We start from the raw sequence: 24,787 nt of genomic DNA, 5'->3' as shown, positions 1-24,787 counted from the left end.
TAATGATACAAAAGATAGATGAATACAGACAAATCTCCAGGATCTGAAGGATTCACCCAAGAATTCTAAGAGAACTCAAGGATGAACTATCTACTAATAGCAGCATGTAACCTGTCACTTCAATATTCCTTGGTACGTGAAAATCAGAAGGTGTCAAATGTGGAGTTGGTCATTGAAAAAGGTTCCAAAGGTATTCTAAAATAAATGTAAACTAAAGGTAACCTTTAAAACCTAAACCTAAGGTAAACCTAAAGTTTACCTTACCAAAGGTAAACTAAAACCTGACATCTGTTCCGGGTGAATAATTAGATATTGTAATAAGGGATAGAATTAGTATCTACCTGAATAAATATGATCTTATCAAGAAGAGTTAACAAAGCTCTTGGAGTTCTTTGAAGGAGTTGGTGATATGTAGATCATCTTACTGATGCAGTCAACTTGGATTTCTGAAAGACTTTTGTCAAAACTTATTGAAGTCTTTTAGGAAAGCTGTGCAACTGTGGCATAAGAATGAGGGTCCTGGAATGGATGAGAATATGGTTTAAAAGATGAGAAACATGGTAGAGGTAAATGGTCACTTCTTGCAAAGGAGAGAGGTCACCAGTGAAGTTCCATATGGTGTCTATGCTGGGACCTGTACCATTCAACCTATTCTTAATTGACCTTGAGAAGAAGAGTGTCTGAGTTGACAAAGCTTTGCTGATGATAGGAGGTTATGCAAGATAGTAAGAACAAGGGCAGACTGCATAGATTGCAGTAAGATTTTAGAAGACTGACTGGACCATAAAATGGCAGGTGCAATTCAGTGTAGATAAATGTTAAGCGATATAGTTGGGGAAGAATAGTCAATCCTGTCTTCATATCTTGGATCAGCTCTAAGCTGACCCAAAGGTCTTCAGGAACAAGACTTTTGGGTTATGGTAGATGATTTCATGAAAATAGTAGTAGTTGAAGAAACAAATCATAGATTAGGAATTATTGGGAAGCAAATGGAGAACAAAACAGAAAAGGTCATTATGTTATGGTACAAGTCCATGTGCTACTATAAAAATCTAAGACTTGCACACTTGAATACTGTGTGAAGTTCTGGTTCCCTTATCTCAGAAAGGACAAAGAAGAAGTGTACAGAATTAAGAGGCATGGAGAGAGGTGGAACGGGTTTGGCTTTTCACTGTCTCTTCGAACACAAGAATGAGGGATATCAAAAGAAGTTAGCAAGAGCTTCATTCAGAACAAAACAAAAGAAGTGGTTCTTCACACAACCTGTGTGGACTTATGGTAAAGGAATTTGTAGAGATGCAAGGGGAAACTGGACAAAACCTTGGAAGAGGTGCTGTAGGGGCTACTAACTAGATAAATCACATATCCTAACCTGAAAATAGTAGAAGGCTGGGAGGCAGTATTAGGATGGAGGTATCATGTGTACTTGCCCTGTTCTTATTCTTTCCTGGCTGTCAACTCTCATGGCTACAGTGGGAGATAGAGCACTAAGCTAGATGGACCCTTGGTCTCAACCAGCATGTATATTCTTATGTACCCTTCTTCTTATACACCAAAGTCAGCATTAAACAAATGAAGTTATTAACAGCTTTAAAATATATTTATAACTTTCAAGCTCCCTAAATAATCATTATGTTATAAAAAATTATATCTGTAAGGAACCTTAGAAGTCTCCTAATTCATCCCCCTGTTCCATGGCAGAATCAATTATACTTGTGTCCTTACTGAAAAATTTGTTTAACCAGTTCCTAAAGCTTTCAGTGATGGAGTCTCAACAGCCTCCATAAGCAATCTATTTAAAGTCTTACTTTCATACTATGAGAAGGATTTTTTTTTCCTGTCTAACTGGAATCTAATCAGCTGTTGTTTGTTGTAAGCCATTAGTTAACCGCAAGCCTGAGCTAAGATGGGAGGCGTCCTAGACTGCCAGTGAATGTTGTCTAGTGACTTCAGTGACTCTGGAAATAGCCTGAAAGCAGGTTTGGTTTTTAATGTAGCTAGTTGTTGCTGGTTTTTTGTGCTTTGGTTAATCTGAACAAGCATGAAAGGGGATCATTTTTGTATCCTTCTAGGGATTTTCATGTTATTTTGATGTCTTATCTCTTTAGCAGCGAGCACTGTCAATTCTGTGTACAGAATGAAGCAAACATCCTGGGGAAAAATAGCAAGTAAGGGTGAATTTGAAGACTTGAAATACTGTCCACTTCATCATACAGTGATTGTGCAAGGAAGCTAGATAAAGATTGCACAAGTGCTTTGATTTTTGGCATTTTAAAACTCATTGATTGCCTGACTTGGCAACCTCAGCAATGTACTTTTAATATATATATTTTTTGTGTATGCTATATATATATGTATATTTATAGAATGTAAACTATAGCAGTCAATGAAACAATGATGTTCTCAGCACATTGACATGGGGAAGAAAATACAGTACTTCTCTTTCTTGAAGATTGGACGTACACGTATCTTCCAAAGAATTACCACTGTGGAAAATGGCTCTCTGTTTCTGTTTCCCTGTAATTTAAGAACTTACAAAAACTTTCTTGTTTGAATATTAAAGTTGATCAGCTATGCCAAGAATCACAGAACAATCGTCGTTCTCCCACGTGAAGAAGGATGAACAATAGTTTTCAACAGGTTCAGTCTCTTCTGGCTTGGAACACTCGAAGTGATCACGTTCAATCTGAAACTTTTGTAGATGGCCGACATTTAGAAGCAATTGCCTCAAAGGAAAGTAAAACTAATCTTCTCTCAGCTGCTTCCTCATCACACAAGTTGGCATTCTTTTTCATTGATGAGGGATTTTTTTGTTTGTTGCCATGTTAATTCAAGCTAAATGGAAATGGACAATCTTTACTGAGAGGCAGTGGATATTCAGTGTAAGGAAGGCTGAAGACGATTAAGTTCCTGCATGTGTATTTCTAGTGTAAGCTACAGGGAAGCCCCAGAAGCATCTCTCTGGGATTCTTCCTAGTGTCCTTTCCTCTCTCTCTGTCTCTCTCTCCCCTCCCCCATTCCAGCCCAGATATTCTCCTGAGATCAGAGTGACAGATCAAAGGCTTAGATGGGCCTGTGCCTGAGCAATGATTTTCCTTCCCCCCTTCTAGCTCTCTCCATGGATATCTTCTACAGCTGTTAGCTCCAGAATCAGTCTCAACATACAGCAAGGTACACTGTGGTGTATCAGGACTAATTATCTTAATTCTGCTTCCTAAACTAGGATGTGTTTCAATAACATTTCTCTGACAGGATAGTGAGTGGATAACAATGCTAGGTCATGTAAACTTGTGCCATTTTAACCACTGTTTCACATTTCTGCAGGGATTGTGTGTAGGTAGTTGCCCTGTGGCTGGGAGGAGGAATAGATGCAGAAAGGATGAACTGTCCCTTAAAATCTTGTATATACGTACTTAGCTGTGTTGTTAATGGTGAATAAAAGCTTATGGGCTGCCCACTGTGCAAAAACAAATGAACAAACAGAACTTGACACCTAGTATTTCTATTCATATCACATGTTAAGCACAGACCTATAGTTTGTTCTTTGTGGAACATAAATATTACCTACCATGGGTATAAAATCAAAAGTAGCTTTAGAAACTGTGTTACAGGGTTGAGAGTAAAATTATCTCTTGTTGTATGTTGTGTAAAGCTTTATGCTGAGCCTTCAGGTACTAACTTACTGAGTTTTATTAAAGGGAAAATCTTAATGTTAAGCTCTACCTTTTCAAAGATTTTGGAAGGTCTGTTAGTATTGATTAAACTTGTGGACTTAGAGGAGCTTACAGTCTGGAACCACCTTCAGAGAACTCTACCCTTCCAGCACATGCGAAAATTTAGCTGTGATGAGTCTTTTTTCCCCTGGCTAGAGGAGGTATCTGAAGATGTCCAAAACATAGCACCCTGTGGCTGCTGTCTTTGCATCAGAAACTTTAAAAAACAATGTTTAATAATCAAAAATTTATGCAGCTAATCAGTATTATCTAAAGCCTTATAAAATAATGCACCATAACAGCATTTACTATTTATTTTATATTTTAAACTAGGAAAGTTTTGTCTGCATACTGCTATCTGAGGCCAGTACTGAAGAGAAAAAGCAAAGAGAAAGCTACATGAGGTAAGTGATTAAAAAAATATATTCCTCAAAACACCCTCAACTTTAGCTGCATTTTCAGCTCAAGATTCTAGTCTCAAAAAAATATTTTTTTAAGCTTCACATTAGCCCTGTTAAATAATTGTTTTGCTGTATGCTATTAACAGTGCTTTGTTTACTTGTTTATATCTTTGCTTTTTCTTCCTCAGCTCCTGGAAACCTGAGTATATAAATTTCTTTATATAGCTTGTGATAACCTGCATGTAGTGAATCACAAAACAAGTTGCTTTGCTAAATTTTGCATACATATTTATGATCATGTAATCATGTGTTATGTACAATTATACGATCTAATAGTAGTTTCTCAAAAGACTGGGGCTACATTCGTACCATAAAGGGTCAAATACCGAAATCCTTGGGGAACAAATAATCTTGCTGAGGGTCAACTTTAAGAAACAGTGAATTTTTCTTTTAGTAGGCTTTCCTTCTGAGAGTTGTACATAATAGAAAGCAGAACATAATTCAGGTAAGAGACTTCCTTTAAGCAAAACATGGTGTTTAATCAGAAATATGTATATTGTTGCACTTGTATTTGGAGTTCTCATTGTGACTTATCTGTAGTCAGAACAGGCAAGAGTGAGCACATATTTTGCATTTCTTCCCCTTATTTTTTTAGACCTGATGCAGCTGAATACTTATGCATGTTTCTTGATCCATGTGACTGTCCCGCTATAATACCTTGCTGATTTGAAGTTTTCAGTGTTGTTCACAACTGGAAAGATTCTGTAAAATTCTGACTTCCATTCTCCAAATTCTTCCACTTGAAATGCATGGGCTGGCAAGCACATAGTTTTGAGAGTGTTTTTATTTTGTTCGTATTTACACATAGCAATCTCTCTATTTCCTACAACTGGTCTTAAAGTTCTGACTTTTGCAGTTTTAAGTAGCTTGCTTTCTTGCTTGCTTGCTTACCCTTCCCTCCCTCCATTGTTTTGTTTCTCTGCTACTTTTCAGCCTTGCTGACCTTTTCTATAAGCATTTAGAGCAACTTCTTTTGCTCTAGACTTAGTTCATCACTTCAAGAATTCCTACAGCTCTGGATGTTTTGAAGGCCACAGCTCATTGCCACCACAGGTCTCATGAGAATTTTAGTTACGCTGCCATACTGTAGTTGCATTTCACGCATTTCTTGTTTGTTTTTTTAATCAATTCTCAACTGTATGGCTTTACTTTACCTGCTCTCCTGATGACACCATTATTCTTTTTTGACTGCAGATGTATCAAGGAGCATGCATTTAAATAGCTTTTAGTAGTAACTGAGGTGTATCTGATTTTCTCAGTTACACAGCACAGTAGAGAAGTTTCTGCAGAAATCTTTTGAAACCCATTTAGCTGTATGAGAAAGCTGCTTTTTCCAGACCCCCAAATGTGTCTGTTAGCTGGTTTTCAAAGTTATATTCAATAAAGACACTGAGTTGTTGATGCCTTCCAGCAGAAGACTGCGTCACTATGTCATCCATCAATTTAGACATAAACCATTTAATTATAGAAGGAGGCTTCAAAAAGGTTTCCACCTGGGCAGCACTCTGAAGGTTAATCCGTTGCCTAATCTGGTTTCAAACTTACTACCACAACAGTTGCAGCTTCTGACCTGACTGGCAGCACCAGGAAGTAAACTGTGCTCTCTAGTACAAGGGGATTCATGTTTGTCCCCATGATGATATTTTTAATGTTGCCCACCTACTGGATGAGCCCTAGGTCAGCTGACAAAAGGGAAGTGGTTTCAGCATGTTGCTCTACAAAGACACATTTTTTGTATTATTTATGGAGCTCCTCCTGCTAATATGACTAGCTAGATTATCCATAAACTTGTACTTGTTCTGAAGCCGCTATTGATTAAATGCTGAGATGAGTTATTTTTTTAGAAGCTGTCATTGGAACATGCTTAGGCTGCACTTGCTGTCAGCTTAACAGTCATGTTTCTGTGTCTTCCTCTAAATTCCTCTCCCAGCTGGGCTCTTTCATATCTTAGCATTAAAATAGATTCTTCCTAATTAGACAGATCTCTGTCATGATAATCATCTTGAGAACGTATGCTGTATTTTCATACTGCGTATCTTTTCAGAGATCAGGCCTGTACTTTATAATTTTTCAAAATCGTAACTCACTGAATAGATCCTTTACCAAGCAATCATCTCCTGTAACTAGTAATTAGTGTCCTGTCAGCTGATATCAGTAGGCATTAGTGTTCAACTGCTGGCATCAGCAAGTTCATCTTATATCACTTAGAATTCTGGTATATGTATTTCTTTTGAAATTCCAGTTATGAAGATAGCTTTTGAAGCTGATGCTCAAGGAAAAAAAAACAAAACCATAAAACATGTACACATTTGTGCATGCAAGGTAAATTGCTACACAAAAAGGTGAATGTACGTAAGTCCATGGTCATAGATATAAGAGCTCGCATCTATCACAAGTGAGTCTGTGCTTCTGTCTGATTAAAGAACAGAGTTGTTCGGTCAAGGTTGCAAAGAACATCTGTTTTAATGACACTAGTCAGTAGCAGAGCAATGCTGAGATCTCTCTATTTCTTGCATTGCCCAGGCTACAATCTGAGGTCTTTTTTCAGGTTTTATTTGTTCAGATTCACTGGCTTAGCAGAAGTGTTATCCTTAGCAAAAATTGAATTTAAATAGCTCCCTAAATAGCAGATTTTGGCCCTAGCTTTTCAGAAGCAGATAATTGTTCATGTAAATATCCTTAAAACAAAAATGATGCAAAAAAGTGAACTCTCATCTCTCTTCTGCTATTTCACAATTGCCATTCAATACTTCGTTTTAAAACTAAATTCTCCTGTCAGATGGAAAATTTTAGTTTTAACTCTAAGTACTGAAAAACAACCGTAAAATAGCACAGTATACTTGATTTTTTTAATGAAATGTTGATTCTACTGATTGATTTTTAGATGTATCAGATTGTGTTCTATCTTATAAAAGGTTGTACTACAGAATAAGGCAAGTATCAGCACTGTTGTTATTAAAATGAGTGGAGAAATAGAGGGATATATATTTCCTCAGCTTTATTTTAACCACAGCCAACTCAAATATCTTTTGATCAGAATCTACTGCTTTTAGAATGCATTCAGATGTTTTTCACAAAACTGATGATTGATCTGTTTGCAAAACTTCTAACACTGAGCACTAGTTACTGCAAAACTGTTACTTAACTCATCATCCCTATGCTGTGCAACCTAGCACAACCGAAGTACAATAGCTGAGAGATTAAAGAAAATGCCTAGACTCTAGATATGCTAGTATTTAATTCTATAACAATCCAGCATGCAGCTAAAAATACTGTGATACCAAAGTGGTATACTGAAAATTAAGGTATCTTTCTGTTACCCCATACAGTTGGAAAAATGGTATCTATCCTAGTCTTAGAGAAAGAAGACAGCTTCTGTAAAATGCACCAAAGAGCAGTCTGTAAGAAACGCTCTTTTTACATGTACTTGTGACTCTATGGGTTCCTACGCTTTTGCTGACTTCAGTGGTCTTTTGGATCTGCGTGCACTTTCCAGTAAGGCTTTCAGTATGCAAGCTGGCCGGCTGTAGGGGGCGCTGTGGAGGAGCCCAAAAAGCACTTTTCCAAAGTTGAACCCAGCTTCCAGCTGTCTGAACCTGTGTCCTACTGATACTTTCCATTTTATTAAAAACAAACAACACCCCCTCCCTTTTTCCCCTCAGTTCTCACATTCAATCTTTTCATATCATTGTGAATCACAGTGCACATTTATTGCACTCTAAGCATTATTTCTATACGATCAAACACTACTGTGGTCTCGTGAGGTCAGCTGGAGAGGAGTACTTGCTAAAGACTCGCTACAAAGCATCCTCTCTGCTGTTCGCCCACCCTTCCCAGCCGCCTGCGAGGCTGCGCTCCCTGAGCGAGGCAGGATTCACAGGTGCCCCTTGCTCCTAGGCCGCCTCTGAGCAGAGAACAAATCTTCCCTCATTGTTTTGTATATGATAAAGTGGCGAGCAGTGATTATGGAGTACAGTAACTAGTAACAGAAATGAGTTTCACTTTGCTTCTCTAGCTGACACTTAAGAAGAAAAGTTTTAATGGGGGGAGGAGGGGAGAAGGAGAGAGGACCTGCTCATTTGTCCCAGGCGGACCCGGTGGGCATTGCAGGGAAGGAAAGTACTAATTAGTCATTAATTTTATTTGTCCACCTTGAGGTGTTTTCTGTCTCATCGGGGTCAGTAATTATTACAACAGGAATAAAATCAAAAGCGAATTTCATATTGCAGAGTGCTTAAAGAAGACAAAGCCAGTTCTTTGCCCCTGTCAGTGGGTTAGAAATGCTATCCTGTGCTAATCTGCAGTGGCAGAAATGAAGATGGTTTAAATCAGATCTCATGACTAATGTATGAGTTCCAAATTTTCTGTATTTCCAGCTTCATTTTAAAGAGCGGGGGTGTCTCTCTGTTATATTCGAGATAAGTTGTTCTGTATTTTATATATGTATATTTAAAAAAGGAAATGGAAGGGCACGGTTCGTATTTCTAGTTAATTTAAAAGTAACAATCAGTTAAAATTTTGCGTGTGATAGATTTCTGTCTGCAGAATGGTTTAAAACTAGGTTCCTGGGCTGTTATTCTTGATCCATTAATCACCAGCGCTCTATATGGAGGCAGCCACTGTTCGCTTGGAAAAATGTTCCTGCCCAACGTGTCATGTTTCTTCTGTTGTTTAAAATAGAAAGTTCAGCCCTGTGTCTGGGAGGCGCAGCGCTCCTCGCTCTGTTTGCATTAATTATGCAACAGTTTACACGAAGGGAAGCGCGGCACACGCCGCCCGGGCGCGGGCACGGCCCGCCGGGGGGTGCGCGGCCCCCGCGGGCTGCGCGCAGCGCCGCCGCCGCCGCCGCCGCTCGCCCCCGCGGGCGGCCCCGGCCCCAGCGGCCCGGCCCGGCCCCGGAGCCGCGGCGAGCGGGGCCGCCCCGCGGGGCGCGCAGGGCCCCGCCGCGCCCCGCGCAGCGCCGAGCGCCGAGCGCCGCGGCCGCCCCGTCTGCCGGCCGGCTGAGGCGGCCGTGCCCGCCCGCCCCGCGCAGCCGGCGGAGCGGCGCGGAGCAGCGCGGCGCGGGGAGCCCCAGCGGGCGGCCGGGGGCGGCAGGTGGCGGCCCCCGCCCGCCCGCGCCGCGCTGCTCCGCGCCGCTCCGCCGGGCACCCGCGCCGGCGGCGGGCGGGAGCGCGGCGGCGGGGCGCCGAGTGGGGATCGCCATGTCCGCTCCTGCTGGGCGGCGTCCGCGCCGGGTTTTGCACCTTGTCCCCGGGTCTGCCTCACGGCCTGGAGGAGCTGCTGCTGCTGCTGCTGCTGGAGCTGCTGCTGCTGCTGCTGGAGCTGCTGCGGTGTTTGCTGAGCGCTCCTGTCCTGATATCACTCCGCTGGCATGGAGGAGGAGGAGGTGGAGGAGGAGAGTATTTGATCATTGTGATGGTGGCAGGAGGAGCAGCAGCAAGCAGAGCAGAGCAAAGCGTTAGGCTGTATCAGCTCGGCGTTTTGCAAAGACTTCAGAGCTCTACTTTTTTTCGGCTCGGCCCGGATTGTTCATGTGTTTACTTTCCCCAGCCCGAGGATTTGCTATTTAGGTTCCTGTTGAAATGCAACTGAGCAGCCAAAGTACTTTGCGAACACGGTGCGGCATAAACACCAAAACTTTTTTCTAGAAGGAAAATACAATAAGAAAGCAGCTTTGCCTGTCTTTTGATGCTGTGCAGTGCGAGTGAGTGTGTTGAGTGTGCCCAGCGTGTGCTTGTGCTTGGATGTGTGTGTGAACGCGTGTGTGAGCGTGTGTGTATGTATACGTGTGTGCATGTGGCGGGGCGCGTGTGTTTCTCTCTATACATGGGGAGAGAAGGCTTTTGGCAAAATCTCCGGAAATCTCATGGAATTTATTTTGAAATAATGGATTATAAAAAAGAAAAGGGAGGAAAGGAACTGGTCTGATCTCTCCTGGAGTTTGCTACCCGAATTGCTGCTTCTCAGTTTGTTGTGCTTCTTTTTTGTGTTTGTTGGTTGTGTTTCTGGTGATAACCTTTTAGCACCTTCTCTCTTTATTTTCCCTCCCCCTCTCTGTTTCTCTCTCTCTCTCTCTCTCTCTCTTTTTATGTTTTGGAGATTCTCGAGGGGGATTGGCTGGGGGGAAAGAGAAACATTTGCTTGGGATCGCTGTTTCCCTGATACATGTTGGTGCCCCCTCCCCCCCACGGTTCACTAAAAAGTATCCCATCAGGACCCCGGAGGAGGCTGTGTGTGTGTGTGAAGGGTAGGATAAAAAGTTCTTCCAAAATAGTGTGCGCGGGGAAGAGGATGGGGGATTTTGCAGCCCCCGCTGCCGCCGCGAATGGCAGCAGTATCTGCATCAACAATAACCTGAACAGCAGCCTCGGCGGGGCCGGCGGGGCCGGTCTCGGGGTTAGCAGCGCTCCCCACGGTCCTGCTGCCGCTGCTCCCGGTAACAATAATGCCGGCGGCGGCGGCGGCGGCGGCGGCGGCGGCATTCCCAAGCACAGCACCGTGGTGGAGCGGCTGAGGCAGCGCATCGAGGGCTGCCGGCGGCACCATGTCAACTGCGAGAGCAGGTACCAGCAAGCCCAGGCGGAGCAGCTGGAGCTGGAGCGCAGGGACACGGTGAGCCTCTACCAGAGGACCCTGGAGCAAAGGGCCAAGAAAACTGGCACCGGCGGCGGCGGCGGCAGCAAGCAGCAGCATCAGAGCAAACAGCAGCAAGATGCCGAGCCGGCCACGGCGGAGCAGAGGAACCACACTCTGATCATGGTAAGGGGATGCGGGACGGGGCAGGGGGGTGTCGCTGTCCGCTCGGAGTTTCGTGCTGGGATGAGCTGGAGGTTGCCCGAGTTGTTTTCCGGGGGGGACGGGGCTCGGCTAAACTTCGGCGGCGGCGGCGGCGGGGCCGTGGGCAGGGTAGGCGAGCGGGGCTGCCGGGCGACTTCCGCAACTCCTCGCGGGCTGGGGCGGGGGCAGCGGGCAAACTTTTTCCCCGGTCTCTTTAAAGAGGGAAGAACTGCCGCGGGGAAGGAGGGCAGGGAGCAGCGCCAGGCGCGATCGCGGGCTGCCGAAAGCCAACGAAGGGTTTTGTGTGCGTGCGTGTTTTGAGACGGCTTTCAGCGCGGGGGGCGCGCGGTTGCGCGGCCGTGCGCGGCTGCTCGCTGCCTTTTTACATCCCGCCGCGGAGGAAGGTGGAAGTTGGCGCTGCAGGCTGGGGGGGCGGCGGGCGGCAGAGCTGGGCCGGCTGCTCGCCTTGGCTGCCCCGGCGGGCCGCAGCCCGGCTCCCCGCGCGAGCAGCGGCTCGAGCGGAGCCTCTTCCTAAAGTTTCCTTGGGTTTTAAGGAGCTTAACGAAGAGCCGGGGGGGGGGGGGGAGGAGGGAAGGGGGCGGAGGCTGAGCTGGTAGGAGCGTAACTGCAAGTAGGAAGCGGAGTTTCCCACTCCCAGGCTGCACCGATGATGAATAATAAAAGGAGGTGCGGGAGGCGGGGGGAGCCGGCACCCGCTCTCAGACTGAGCCCTATTCGTAGCAGGTCGTGGCTACGAGTCCTTCTGGTGGGGCGGCGGCGGCAGCTCGCCTTGGTCGCCACGGCCGGCGGGTGCAGACGGGCGGCCCTGCCGCGGGGAAGGCACGCGTGTCCCGCCCGTCCGCCGGGCCGGGGGCGGGCAGGGCGGCTGGGTCCCCGCCGTCTGCCGGGCTCACAATGGGCGGCGGAGGCAGGCGGGGAGGGAGCGAGGGAGGCGCGATGGCAGCGTGTGGTTTACAAGCCGCGCACGTCGCTCCCGCCCCTGCTGCGCGGGGAGGCGCGGCCGTGCGGGAGGGTCCCGCAGGGCTGCAGCTGCCGCCGGCCCCCGCCCGGGGCGTCTCCGTGACAAAGCGGCGCGGCGGCGGCGGCGGCGGCGGCGGCTCTGCCCCTCTCCCCGCCGCACGTGAAAAGCGGGAGCAGCGTGTTGAGCTGGGGCTGGGCCGAGCCGGCCTCCCCTCGCTGTGGTGCCGGCGCGGCGCGGCGCAGTCCCGCGGCAGCACCCGGCCCCGCTGCCGCCCGCCGCCCGCCGCGGCCCGGATCGCCTCGCCGCGAGCAAAAGCTGCCCGGCGAGCGCAGCCTCCGCCCCCCGCCTCGCCGCTGACGAGCAAAACGCGGCTCCCGGCCGGGCCGGGCCGGCGGGGAGCAGCGCCCCCGTCTCGGGGCGAGCGGGGCCCGGGGCGAGCGGGGCCCGGCGCCGAGACAGCGCCGGCGGGAGCCGCGCAAAGGGGGGTTGCGTCGCAAACAGGAAGCAGAGAAACCTCGCTGACATCTTGTTGCTTTCCTGATGCTACGAGTAAAGCACAACCATATTTCTCCCCCTTCCCTCTCCTTTCCGCGGGGCTGAGGCTTTTAAATTCACAGTAACGAGGTACCCACTACACCACAATACTCCTCCTTGGCTTATGTCTGCTCCTAGTGCAATAACCGAGTCTTTTTTTCTGATCTAACTCTATGAGCAGGGAGAATCTTTCATCAGCCAAACTGTTCTCAAATCCATTTTCACATCCCATGCCATTTCCACAAGATACAGGAAGGTATCCAAGGTCCCAAGGTAGGAGACCTTGGAATCACTTTGCTCCAGAGAGGCGTTATGGTACGTTACCCGCACTTCCTGCTCCAGAACAGCTCCTGTGCTTCCAGGCCCTGTGAACTAGTGGTTCCTTGCGCTGTGCCTTTCTCCCCAAGCCCCACACTGAAGCATTAAACACAAGGGTTTGGGTTATGCTACTCCATTGTTTGTTGGCCTTCCACTGAAGAGCTAGGACAGATGTACAAAGCGACGTTATAAGGTGAAAGTTGTGGCAACAAAGTGACAAAAGGAGGAAACTCAGTTACAGCTATCACTACTATTAATTTGTTTCATGTTGGGAAACTTGAAGAGCTAAGAGTAGCCTAATTTAACCATAGTTTGCTATGAAATCCATAATAACTCAATTTTTGTGTTATAATCTTCATGCCATTTAAGTAGACTGTATGTGCACTATCCTTTTCATTTTAAAAAGAGAAATTCTAATACTTTATCAAAAACTGACATATTTTCATCAACCAGATAATTTTTTTCTAAGAATGTGTACAAGAACTGTTATGGGAAAATGTAGAGGCATAATCTGCTTTGTTTCGCTTGCAGAATGTTAATGATGATTTTTTGTCTAATGTCTAAGAATGTCTGTAATACACATAATGTGCAAGTGAAAGTTATACTTAAAACCTGAGAAATTGCTCCTTTCAAAGCAATTTAAAAGTATTTCCTTTGAGGTATTTATGCTTTTTTAGTAGTGGAAAAAAAGAGAAAACCTCTTCAGCTCTTTCAATCATAACTGTTTGCGAAGTTTCACATTTTGTATGCATCATGATTTTTATTTACCAAAACAATTCAACTTTATTTATTTTATTTTTTTTTTACATGAGCAGATAGTAAACTACATTTTGTTTTTTTCCCCTCTCCTTTATTCTTTGGTAAACTCCAGCTGAGAGGTTTACTGTCAAACAATCCTATGGATCTGCTGCTGTTTTATTCTTTGCACAATACCATTATTAAATTCATCCATCAGATTATTAAACTGCAAGTTTTGGAAATGAAGCAGTCAGTTAGGATTATGTGACCATAAATGCAACAAGGACAGCAAGGAATACTGTTTATAACTCTTTTTCATCAAGAGAGTAAGGCAGCCCAAAGGAAAGTAGTATTGGTGTGTGTTTGTCTCCCTTTCCAAAGTCAGAGATGCTGAGAGGGGAGAGGATATTTGTGTTGGGTCTGGGCTACTGGGAGGGAGGCAGGCACCCACCAAACCCTCTGGGAAGGTGGTGCTGACACACATGCTGAGGTGCCTGGTGGTAAGTTGGGTAACAAATATCAAGACTTTGAAAGGTGATTACCATTTAAAGACATGCATTCTGATTTTCTTCATTTGATAGAGTACAAACTATGTAGCATTTTCAATGCTCCTTGACACCACCGCGACAGTTTACACCCTCACTTTCTGAGTTCATGAAAAGGATTATGTAGTTTCCACTGTTCAGGACTGTGTTAACTGACAAGCGGTTATCAGTGGAAGTCTTTTTAAAAAAGGGATGTAGGAACATGGGCTTGCCTGTATTTCATGAATTGCTGATCTACTCTGAATTTGTGTCTCGTTATAGACCAGGTTTTCACTTGCTGAGTTTTAGCTTTGAAATGTCTAAATTTTAAACTATTTTAACCTATTCTACTTGAGGAGAACAGTGAGGTTCAGAGCTAGTTGGCTCCCATATAAGCATTGACTGGGACATACACAGAAGTTAAAATTGTTTATAAATGTCTCGGAAAACTTTTTTTTTCCCCCAGTCTAAAGGCAAAAGTCAATATGTGTTTTCTCTGCCTTTGAGTTGGATTATTAAAATGCTGTACCAGCTAGGTTTTCAAAGGAAATATTGGGAAAATTTGCAGCCCGTCCAAAACTCTGCTGTTCATCTTCGGACTGGTTCCAGGAAACATCAACACATTATTCCAGTTCTTTGGTTCTTTGTGAGCTAATCTGTCTTCTCCTTTCCTGCTTTAAGTGCAGCATTCTTCTGGCTCTGCATCCATTTACTGAATGAGTGTGGTTCAGAGCTGAAAAAGAAAAACTTTTTTTTTTTTTTTTAGCTTTGCCAGGTTAAATCGCCTGTGTCCCTCACATTGCTATTCTTGTCATTTTTTGTCCAATGAAACACTACTCCTGTGATTACCATATTGACCTTCTAATGCGCATTTATTAGCATCTGAGCTCTACTGTAAAGTGTAAAGGTGCTGTAGCTACTTTTTCCTATTTTAAAAGCCCTCAAGACTTTTCTTATTTATCATCATTATTATGGGTTTGATAGCTATTGTCATACTGATAGTTTTTAACCCTAAAACTAGCTCTTAGGAAATTGAGTTTTAAGCACCATAAACACAAAATGTTATTTAGACCATAGAAATTAGTGACGGAAGTCAAATGACCTATTAGATCATCTTTTCTGTTCCCCAGCCAAGGCATACTATGCCAGCTCAGAGTTAGTTTAAAGTTAGCGAAAACACGGCTGACAAATACAGCATTTTCCAACACTGCTTTTTATCCACCCTGTGTTAATGCACTGCCTCATGGAAGTTAATGGTAACATTCCCCTTCTGCCTGAGGGAAAGGAGATGAGCAGGCTGATGGCTTCAGCTTGCTCTGCATCGGGACAGAATGACATGTTCAAAATCGTAGGAATCTGGTTGTATCCCCCCCATGTTGACAGATAGTCCACCACAGGAGAGTAGTTTCCCCCTCAAATCTCTCCTTTTTGTAGAAATAGGTGTCCCCAGTGAAAAACATAACTTCCTCATTTGTCTTATTGATTCAGAGCTACTTCTATTAATGTAATGGAGTGCCAAAGAATGCTATCAGTCTTGTGAGCAGTTTTTTAAAGGTTACAACTGCTATATTTGATGTGTATGGGTGTGTATGTTCACAAACCTGTGCATGTCTCTTACGCAGCTTGCTTATTTTTCATGTAATATTGCTATTTAACTTTCAGGTGCTCAGCAGTTTACCAGTTACAGTATAGGAAATGTCCATTTCTCTACCATCACAAAGTTGAAAAGGAAAGACCATTTTGGGATATTTCCTTTTACTTTCCAGAAGAGGTCAAATACTACAGTCCTCCTTACTCATGTCTGATGACTAAGTATGATTAAGCATCTCTTCAGTTAACAAGCTGTGTCTGATCTTGCTCACATTGGGGTGAAGTCAGTAGTGAGTGCAAAAGTGGGGTGATATCAGAATTAAATCCCAGGCCAGTAATGCTCCTTCTCTTTCATGTGCATCATAGGAGTCATCATATAGCCCTTTTTATTTTGCTCTTCCTATAAGGGTGGATCTTTGTGTCTTTCTTATTCCACAGCCTCTCCCACTTCTCCTTTTCATACCAACTCGTGCTTGATGCTCCTGTGTGATTACTGTCCTTTCGGACAAGGAGTTTTTGTGTTGACCTCCTTTTGCAGGTAGTCAGTCAGCACAATAGATTTCAGCTTAGCAAACTGAAAGGAATGGAGAGATGCCTCACTTCAAGCACTGCTAGGCTCCAATGACCTGTCCCTGCTCTGATAGGAAGTGTGTCCCTGTACAACATAGTGGGTTCTGTGTTTACAAGCCCTAGTTAGAGGAGGGCAAGTTGCATTTTGACATACAGTAGCCAGTCATAGAGAAATCTGAGCTTCATCTTGATCAAACAGCACATGCTAAAAGTCCTGCAGTGAAGTTTTAGGCATTGTCAAGTTCAGGAAGAATGATGTTGGTGGGAATATGTCCAAAACTCAGTGTGCTAACACACAGACAAAAATATTAACACATGGTTGTTTTAGAAGAATTTGTTGCATCTAGGTTGACCTAAATTTATGATGACTTGATCTGAAGTTTAAGGTTTCACAAGTGGCTTAAGCCAGTGTAAACCTGAGTTGCCACCACTGGGGAAGTCTCACTCTTCATGCTCTTCTCTGTGGCCATATTTTCTTGCTGCCTCCCTTTTGCCAATGGCAGCCCTCAGACATGTAGCTCCACTGTCAGCTAGTTCATTAAGCAGATAAGGAGGGTAGACAATTTTTTCCTTTTCTTCTGGGTTAGCTTTCAGCTGGATCAGATCCGTGATTTGTTTGGCTGTCCTTTCTGTAGCAGCACAGTCTTACAACACTTTAATCCTCATGTGAAACTTCACCCTTATCCCGGGATAAACATCTGGGACATAGTAGTTAAAATGTGCTTACCTAGTAGCATACATTTTACCTGAGCTAAGTAAAACCTAGTGTAGATGCACATGCTTCTGTTCTTTAACATGCATGCTGGAACACAACAGGCTGTAAGAAGTAGCAAAAATGTCAGAGTTCATTTTCTCCTGAACACTTGCATGTATATGACATTTGGCTGCATATTACTCCAATACATATAATTCATGTGAGAGATGTGCTTGGATTAGCAGGAGTTTAAGGACAGGTCTGACAGCGAGGAACTGCTGACTGGAATCCTTCAAGAGTACTGTTTTGTGAATTGAAATGTGAGGTACAATCTCAGGCTGAAGTTATGAACCTGTACCAGGTTCCCAGTCTGGGATCTCACAGGTTTTCAGATAAGCAAAGTACTTGCACATTCAGTGGGAATTTGGGAGTCTTAGCAATTTGAAGTATTTATTTTCCTAGTTTGTCTAAGACAATGAGTCATAAAATCATATAATACTGATTACTCTTTTACCTCTCCCTCACATACTTCAGTTCCACAATGTCTGTAGCACAGAAGTCATCATAATCTGCTACTGTTTGCTTTCTGAATACTTGAAACCCAGCTTTGTAGGAGTTAAGAGAAAACATCTTTTTAAACTCACAATAGTTGAGAAGATAGCAGCTGCTGAAATTTTGTGCTTACAAGAGGGGCTGAGCTGTCTTCTTTTAAGGCTTCCTCCCTTTCATACTGATTTTGTTTGCCAACATATGCAGCGCAAATTGGCAAGGAAATATGAATGCTTGAATGTGTAGTTGACATGGGAAGAGAGAAAGGTGTCCACCTATGGGAACTTTGCATTTTCTGTAGGTTTGCATGACTGTTAAGGCTAATGCTGCAGTGCTGGTGGTAGCATAGATGGTTTATCGCTGTTTGCTTGCTGTCAGTTTTGCACAGCCAGAAAATACACGGAATACAAAAGAGGTTTAAGTTTCTGACTTTCAGAATAACTAAGCTAATACATAGAAAGACCAATAACTCAGTTTTTTCCTTCCCATATATATATATATTTTTTAATCAAATCTGTAACATTTTCATATAGAATTCCATAAGGTTTTCTATAAGGCTTTCAGTTGTCAGCTGTCAGCAATCGAAGCTTGGTGGACTTGTTTCTTAATTGTTGCAAGTGTGGTTGTTGGGCTGTACTTGCTCCCCTCTGCCTTGCTTCACACTTCAGTCTCCTCTCTGTTTTTTTAACTAGGTGCTAAACAATTATAGCTTAATTTTTCTGTAGTCTTTGAATTCAGACAAATATCTTTAAATATTGCAGTGAAGGTGTAGCTTTTTTATGTTGTCTTTATGCAACTTGTGAAAATCTCAGGCCTGTTCAGTAAGTCCTCGGTTATTGTGCACTGAGATAAAAAGCAGAGAGTTGGCCCCTAACCTTACTCTGACCCAGAGCATTATCATAGCAAGGAGCCAATATGTCTATATGTATATATTTATATAAACCAGTATGTATATATAGCAGTTTTTAAACTGTGCACTAAAAGCACAGTAAAAGGATTTATGATGCAAGGATTAATAAGGATGGATGGTGATCAGTGATTAATTTTGGTGGTGGAAGGGGATGTACTAGTGCAGTAAGTTAAAGAACCACTGATATGAATCCATTTTCTGTATTTTCAGCTTCCTTTCTCTTTTCTTTTGCTCGTATCTATAATCCATTGTAGTATTTTGGCACTTTTTCCCTGTGTTTAATCTAAGGGAGGAAGGGAGTTGGTTATGGCAGATGAGATGCTGGAAGAGGCATGGGAGGTATTAGGTTTTTTTAATCATTTAAGGTATTTCCTTATATTAAGGAGGATAGACTAGCACTTAGCCAAAAGAGAAATTTTAGCATTTCCTGCCACATCTGTATATGCAGAATATTGTGTTTTCAGACTCTCTAGTATTTAAGAAAATGCCTTTAAAATGTAGCTGTCTTAGCTGGCAGCGATTGTCTTTGGACTGCTAAAATGTTACAGTTCAGCTGTGATTTTTGTTGTAGTTCATTTTTCTTTCTGAAGCTGGTGGCTGTCGCTCTGATTTCTCTGGGTTGAATTCCAGTGCATAATTGAGACAGCACAGGAAAAACTGTTGCAAACATTAAATAACCCATTTTTATTGATCTTTTTGGCAAGCAGTATCTGTATTCATAACATATATTTTTAGTTCTCACTGAAGCAGGTAATGTAGCTTTGAAGACTTCAGCAGACTCCTACTTTTGACTGTAGACCTCTGTAACTAAATGATGGCCACATTGTTTGAGCTCCAAATTGGCTGAAGTGTTCTGGCATGTAATCTGTGATAGGATTTGAGGTAATGGGGCAAAATTATCTGTATCCATTTGTGGACTGAGCTTGCAGTCTTTGCATGTCAGTAGAAGTGTAGATAGCATGCTGATAGCAAGGCTATCTTTTTTTCCTCCTTTGATGACAGAAATAATTTGTGTTAACTAGTTTAGTAGGCTGAAAGCTTATTTAAAGTCTGGATCACTGCAATTTTGAAGATTCACCTGAGAAAATTGGCTTTCCATTTTTTCCCCCTGATGGAGTTACCTGTTGTTAGAGATTTAAATGTGCTTACCTAGGGTGCAGTATTTTGGGGGATAGAGAGATTGCATCTGATGTAATGCTCCATTTTCCTCTAATACATTTTAATACATATCCCACTTAATGTGAAACAGAAGATCCACTTATTTTCTCTCTTCCACTTCATTAAAAAAAAAAAAAAAACTTTTACCATTATATTTATACCAGGTTTACTGCTCACTTTTCCTATCAGTAATATTTTTGTTGTGGGAAATGCCTGCAGTGGATAGTGATAATGGACATTTGTAAAAGTAGAATAGCAAAACAAAATTGATTTTGACTAGTGGCATTAAAAGCTTCACCCTTCCCTTCCTCTCACCCATTACCGTGGTAAAGCATATGGGAATCTAGTTACAGCCCGAGACGGATTCTAAGAAGTTGGCACAGACTGTCTTTTTTTAAAGTTGTTTTGGATATTTGAACATGAGACATACGCTATCTTGTTTTTTTCTTTTTATGTCAAAATACCAAATATTTTGAGAAAGTGATTCCCCAAGAGTGGCAGACTTGTCCCTTTTTACTGTAAAGTTTCATGCCATTTAAAGCTGGTGATAAGAACGCAGGTGCTTACCTATCCTTTACGTAGCTTATCCACATGAAATATCTGTGTTCTCATAGCACACAGCTTACGGTGTAAGAATTTTACTGTAAAGGATGCATAACCTTGTCAGACTGCCTCTTTCTGGTCTTTTCAAACGGCACCACCTCAGGGCTGGCTAGATGAGGCAGCTGAGGCAATTTAGCAGTTCGTTGCCATTAAATGGGGTGGTACCACACTCTCCTCCCCTTCTTTCAGTGCTGCAGTCCTGTCCCCATGTCTGCGCCAGTGCTGGCCAGACCTCTTAGTGAGCCAATCTGTGACGTTAAGCTAGCAGGAGAGTTACCTGCCTAGGAGAAAGATGCGTCTAATTTTGGGGGGAAGGTGGGACTGCGCAGCCTGGAACTGGGGAAGATGGAAAGGGAGGGGGAGAAGGAGGGGGGGGGCAGAAGGCACCATGTTGGCAAAGCTGTTTGGTCAGCTCTTGCCTGTCCTCTGGGGTGGTTCTCTCTGGGTTCCCCAGTCAGCCTCCTAGCTCAAAATGTGCTAGTTGTGGTGTGTTGCTTTACTTACTTTAGAGTGAAATATTTAGGCAGCTTATCAAGCATCAGCAAGAGCACCATTAGAAAGGTCTTTGGGAATACTGATATGGTTACCTGTAAGGACAAGGTGATGATCTGAGCTGTGAAGTGGGATGGGGCGAATATCTTTTCTCCTCGGGGAGAGTATAGTCCAAAGAAGACCTCACGCTGGCCACAGTGTGGACTTGTATCGGGTAGGCCATCCCTGTCCTTCCTGTGAGAAAAAAGTAGTTGAGTTTACATTTTTTGTTTCCTAATGTTCTTCTGTAAAATTGATAAAACTTTGTTCATTTCTCTCTCATAAGAAAAAAATGACTTGGCTTATCTTTACTGTATGGGAATTGAATTTTCTTTCAGGCTACTTAGATGTATTTATACCGATCTTAATTCCATGTAGAATAATAGGCTAGGTAAAATGATTATGAAAGGCCCATGCAAAAGGTATCACCATTCCTGGAATGTGGTACCTTGCCTTACATACCAGACTGAAGGTATCACTGAAGTGAGCTGAGGAGTCCTGATGAGAAGTAGTTTTAGCTTAAGTAGCCAGAGCTTGCTGCTGGGGCTTGAGGAAAGCCATACTTGTTGTCTGCAAATACTGGCAAATCAGTTGTTTTGGGGGTTGGGTTTTTTTGTTGTTGTTAATATTTTTGCTTTTGGGGGGGAGGGGTTTGCTTTTCCAGATCTTAAGTTCATAAAGGTACTACAGGATGTTACGCATCTGTTTTTTATCCACTGTTGTTAAATCAGGTGGTGAGGATTTTTTGGTTTTGTTCTGGTTTGGGGAATTCTGAACATTTCTAGTGGTGCAGGTAATGAATTTATATGGCAAAATTGCTTAGCAAATTTAAGCCTGCTGACAGACTTGCTTTTCATAGTTACCTGTTGCATATTCCTTGGAAGTCATCCACAAACTGTAGCAATTCATGTGAAACCACCACCCAAGTGTCCTTTTACATGTTACTAACAAGTAGATGTGTGTATTTTAAGTCAAAAAACCCTACTTACATACATCTAAAGTTGGTTAAGTGGTCTATTTTTTTTCCTGATGAGTTAGTTGTTGTCTTGCTAGAGCAAGCTACATTTCAATATTTTTTTCCCCTCTCTATATACATTCACTGCTAATATAAACAAATTTGCAAACTTGATTGTGATGAGAGGTGGAAGGCAATATATATTGCAAATTCTGTATTTCTCAAACCAGTTAAACAAGTGGGAAGTATTTTATGCAGTTTACAATGGTTCGTGTCTGGCTGTGTTCCTGTTTTCTGATGGATCTAGAGAGAAATGCTGAGGAGTGCACCACAGGCATTATATTACTGAACAGCTATGAGAGATTTCCCTTCCCATGGCTGGTAGTGTTTCATATTTTTAGAAGGGAAGGAATGAAGTTCTGTCCCTGGAATCAGAGTACACTACCAAACAGCCAAGATTTTCAGAAAGATTGTTATAGATTTGGCAATGCAATAAGTAATAGTTACAATCATATCCTTCTGTTGGCTGAGCAATCCAGTCTATGCCATAGTGTGTGAAGCAGGTGGTTAACGCTTCACATCTTTGGGGTGGTTAATTTAAATGCATACTGTTAAATGGGTGAGCTTGGAAAGTAACGCCATGTTTCATCAAACCTACTTGGACCTTCACTACTTGGGCCATTAGTATCTCAGGCAAAGGGATTGAGGTTTTTCCCTAAGACTGCTTTAAAAGTGCTGTAGAGTGCTTTGTAATATGGTTTGTATCATTTCCAGACTTAGAGAGCTTTATCAGTATGAGGTGACAAAACTAAGTTCCATCTGCAGTATTTTTTATTTCAGCCATACTACTGAGCCAGTAATGTTCCTTAATTAGTAGAACACTCATAATACTGAAACTTCAGTAGGGGACCTTATGTTATGTGACTATCCTCTTTCATATGAAAGGGTGGCAGAAGGACATAATTAGCTCACTATGTATTTTCAGCTCAATGTGCTACCTGTCCAAGAAGTATATATCTTAGTTTATGTGAATTTGACTTGCCTTCATTGCAAGAAGTTTGAGTTTGGCCTTGAACTAAAAACAAGGAATGCTTCTGATGAACTGTGAATCCTGTAATTGCTATAGATGCCCACATTTGCAAGAGCGCAGGAACAAATACTGAGTTTCAAGTCTGGGATGTAGGGTGCTCCAGAACACAAGAGAGACCCTTTTTTTTCCTCCTGCAACTGAAGAACTAAATGGAAGGTCTCATGTATTTTGGTAATATCAAGTAGTACTGTGCTTATTTTTCTCTTTTGCTGTTGACAGTTGTGTTCTTATATATTGTTTCTGTTCCTTTCATTGTTCTGTAAATATCAATATAAATCAATCTCTTATTCTTTGCTATATTGGGAAAGGATTGTTTGTATAATGAAGATATTAAAGATTTAACTTCATCTAGTTCATCTCTGAGACAGAGAACATGAAAGAAAATAAACAGAGTAAACAATATCCATCAGGTCTTCTGCCCAGAGAAGATTACGAAAGTGGTGGTAGTTACTGTGATAATATTTAAAACAACTTTATAAGGATATTTTAGAAAGTTTCTACTGATAGGTACAATCCACTACTTGCATAAAGTACTGTGATAGTTCTTGTAATAAATTGAGTTTTGGCAAACTGTAAAAAAAAATACAGGTTCATTGCTTATATTTGAGATATTTATAAAGGTAATTTAATCATAACTTTTTCTTTCTTTGTCAGACATCAAAACTTCCTGGTTCTGTCCTCCAATACTCTATATATGTAGTTCTTATGTGTAGCTTAGAAATCCAGAGCTGTCATTTCTAACATATAGTCTGCATACTGCTGGGATCATGAAATACTCTGTGAATGGTAGTCAACAAAAGCAAGCAGTTTGGGAAATTTCTGGAAGTATCTGCATCTCTGCTGGGAAACCCCCTCTCCTCCCTGCAAGCTAAGGATCCACAAATTTTAAGCTATTTAAAACTACTGGTATATATGTTAAAACTCACAGGTCCAATACAAGATATTATTGCAAGTTTAGGGAAGATTAGATTCAAACATTTGTTGTAGCATGTGGGCTAGGCTCTGACTGAAAGAAAGAGGATAAAGGATTTATGACTGCAAACTAGGAGCCCTCTTTGCCTCAGTGGCAGAGGCTTGTGTCTGTCCCTACAAGGGGAAAAGACCCAGATCTTCAGAATTCTCCATGGTTGTCTATAAATGCCATTTGTCTGGATGATATAATGTCAGTTACGACATACAAGCATATAAATACTGTATTTCTGACTCTTCACAGTAGAACTGTATGTACTTTTCATATATGTGTGTATATATTTATGTACAGTCGCTATATGATGGGTTTTATTCAGGGCAGATGATGGTTCAGGTTTTATTAAGAAAACACTTTCACAAGTGCTTTATAATAATAATTATGTCATATTACTCTGAGATTGTCATTCTTTGTAGCAGAGGATGCTGCATTCATATTTTAAGTATCAGAGAAGAAATGTACAGCTAGTCTTTACAGTTCAGTAGCCTCATGTCCAAATGGCTCATAAGACAATATAATTCATATGGAGAGAACCTTGCAGTGACTAATGCGTTTATTTATGGTAAATGTGTGTTTTGACAACTGGGACCATACTTTTAATTTCCATTTGTAGGGTGAAAACTTGAGAAATTGGAGGGCTCTTGACACTTCAAGAAAATTATGTGGAAAAAGTCTTCATTTCCTCCAAAAATCTTTTTTCTGCAAAGGCCTTTCATCCTGGCACAACTAAGTTTAATTCCTGTAAGATAAGTAGAAAAAAACAAAAAACAAAAAAAACCAAATCCCACAACCTTCACTCTGCAACAAGGTTTTACTGGCTTCTTCAACTCGGTCTCAGTAAGGACTCAAACACCACATATAGGAGATGAAGTTTCAGAGAAGTAGACTATATTTAAAAATATGTTTATTCTTGGCTTTATTCTTTATCATTTGAGCCTCAGCGAGGTAGGTTGGCCCTTTTGTGAATGCTGAATTGTAATCTAGTCATCTCTCATTGAGCAGAATGTGCGGGAATGGAGGAATGGCCATCTCTCTTCAGTGGTGGTAGATGAAACTATTTCAATTTGGTGCGATGTTAGAAGTATATTCTGACCTGTACAGTAATGGAGGCTACAAGTTTTCT

At 42.5% G+C, this 24,787-nt stretch overlaps 1 protein-coding gene across 1 annotated transcript in view; it reads left to right on the top strand.

Moving 5' to 3' along the window:
* Positions 1–10,153: 10,153 nt before the first annotated feature.
* Positions 10,154–24,787, top strand: part of MAML3 (mastermind like transcriptional coactivator 3) — a 246,850-nt gene continuing 232,216 nt past the window's right edge. The window contains exon 1 of the mRNA XM_067297749.1: positions 10,154–10,933. Coding sequence (XP_067153850.1) covers positions 10,340–10,933 — 594 coding nt within the window. The 5' untranslated portion in view covers positions 10,154–10,339. The remainder of the gene's footprint in view (positions 10,934–24,787) is intronic.

This window comes from Apteryx mantelli, chromosome 5 (genome assembly GCF_036417845.1).
Source record: "Apteryx mantelli isolate bAptMan1 chromosome 5, bAptMan1.hap1, whole genome shotgun sequence".
Taxonomy (NCBI): Eukaryota; Metazoa; Chordata; class Aves; order Apterygiformes; family Apterygidae; genus Apteryx; species Apteryx mantelli.
Note: the sequence above shows the minus strand (reverse complement) of the source record. Positions and strands in the feature narration are given on the sequence as shown.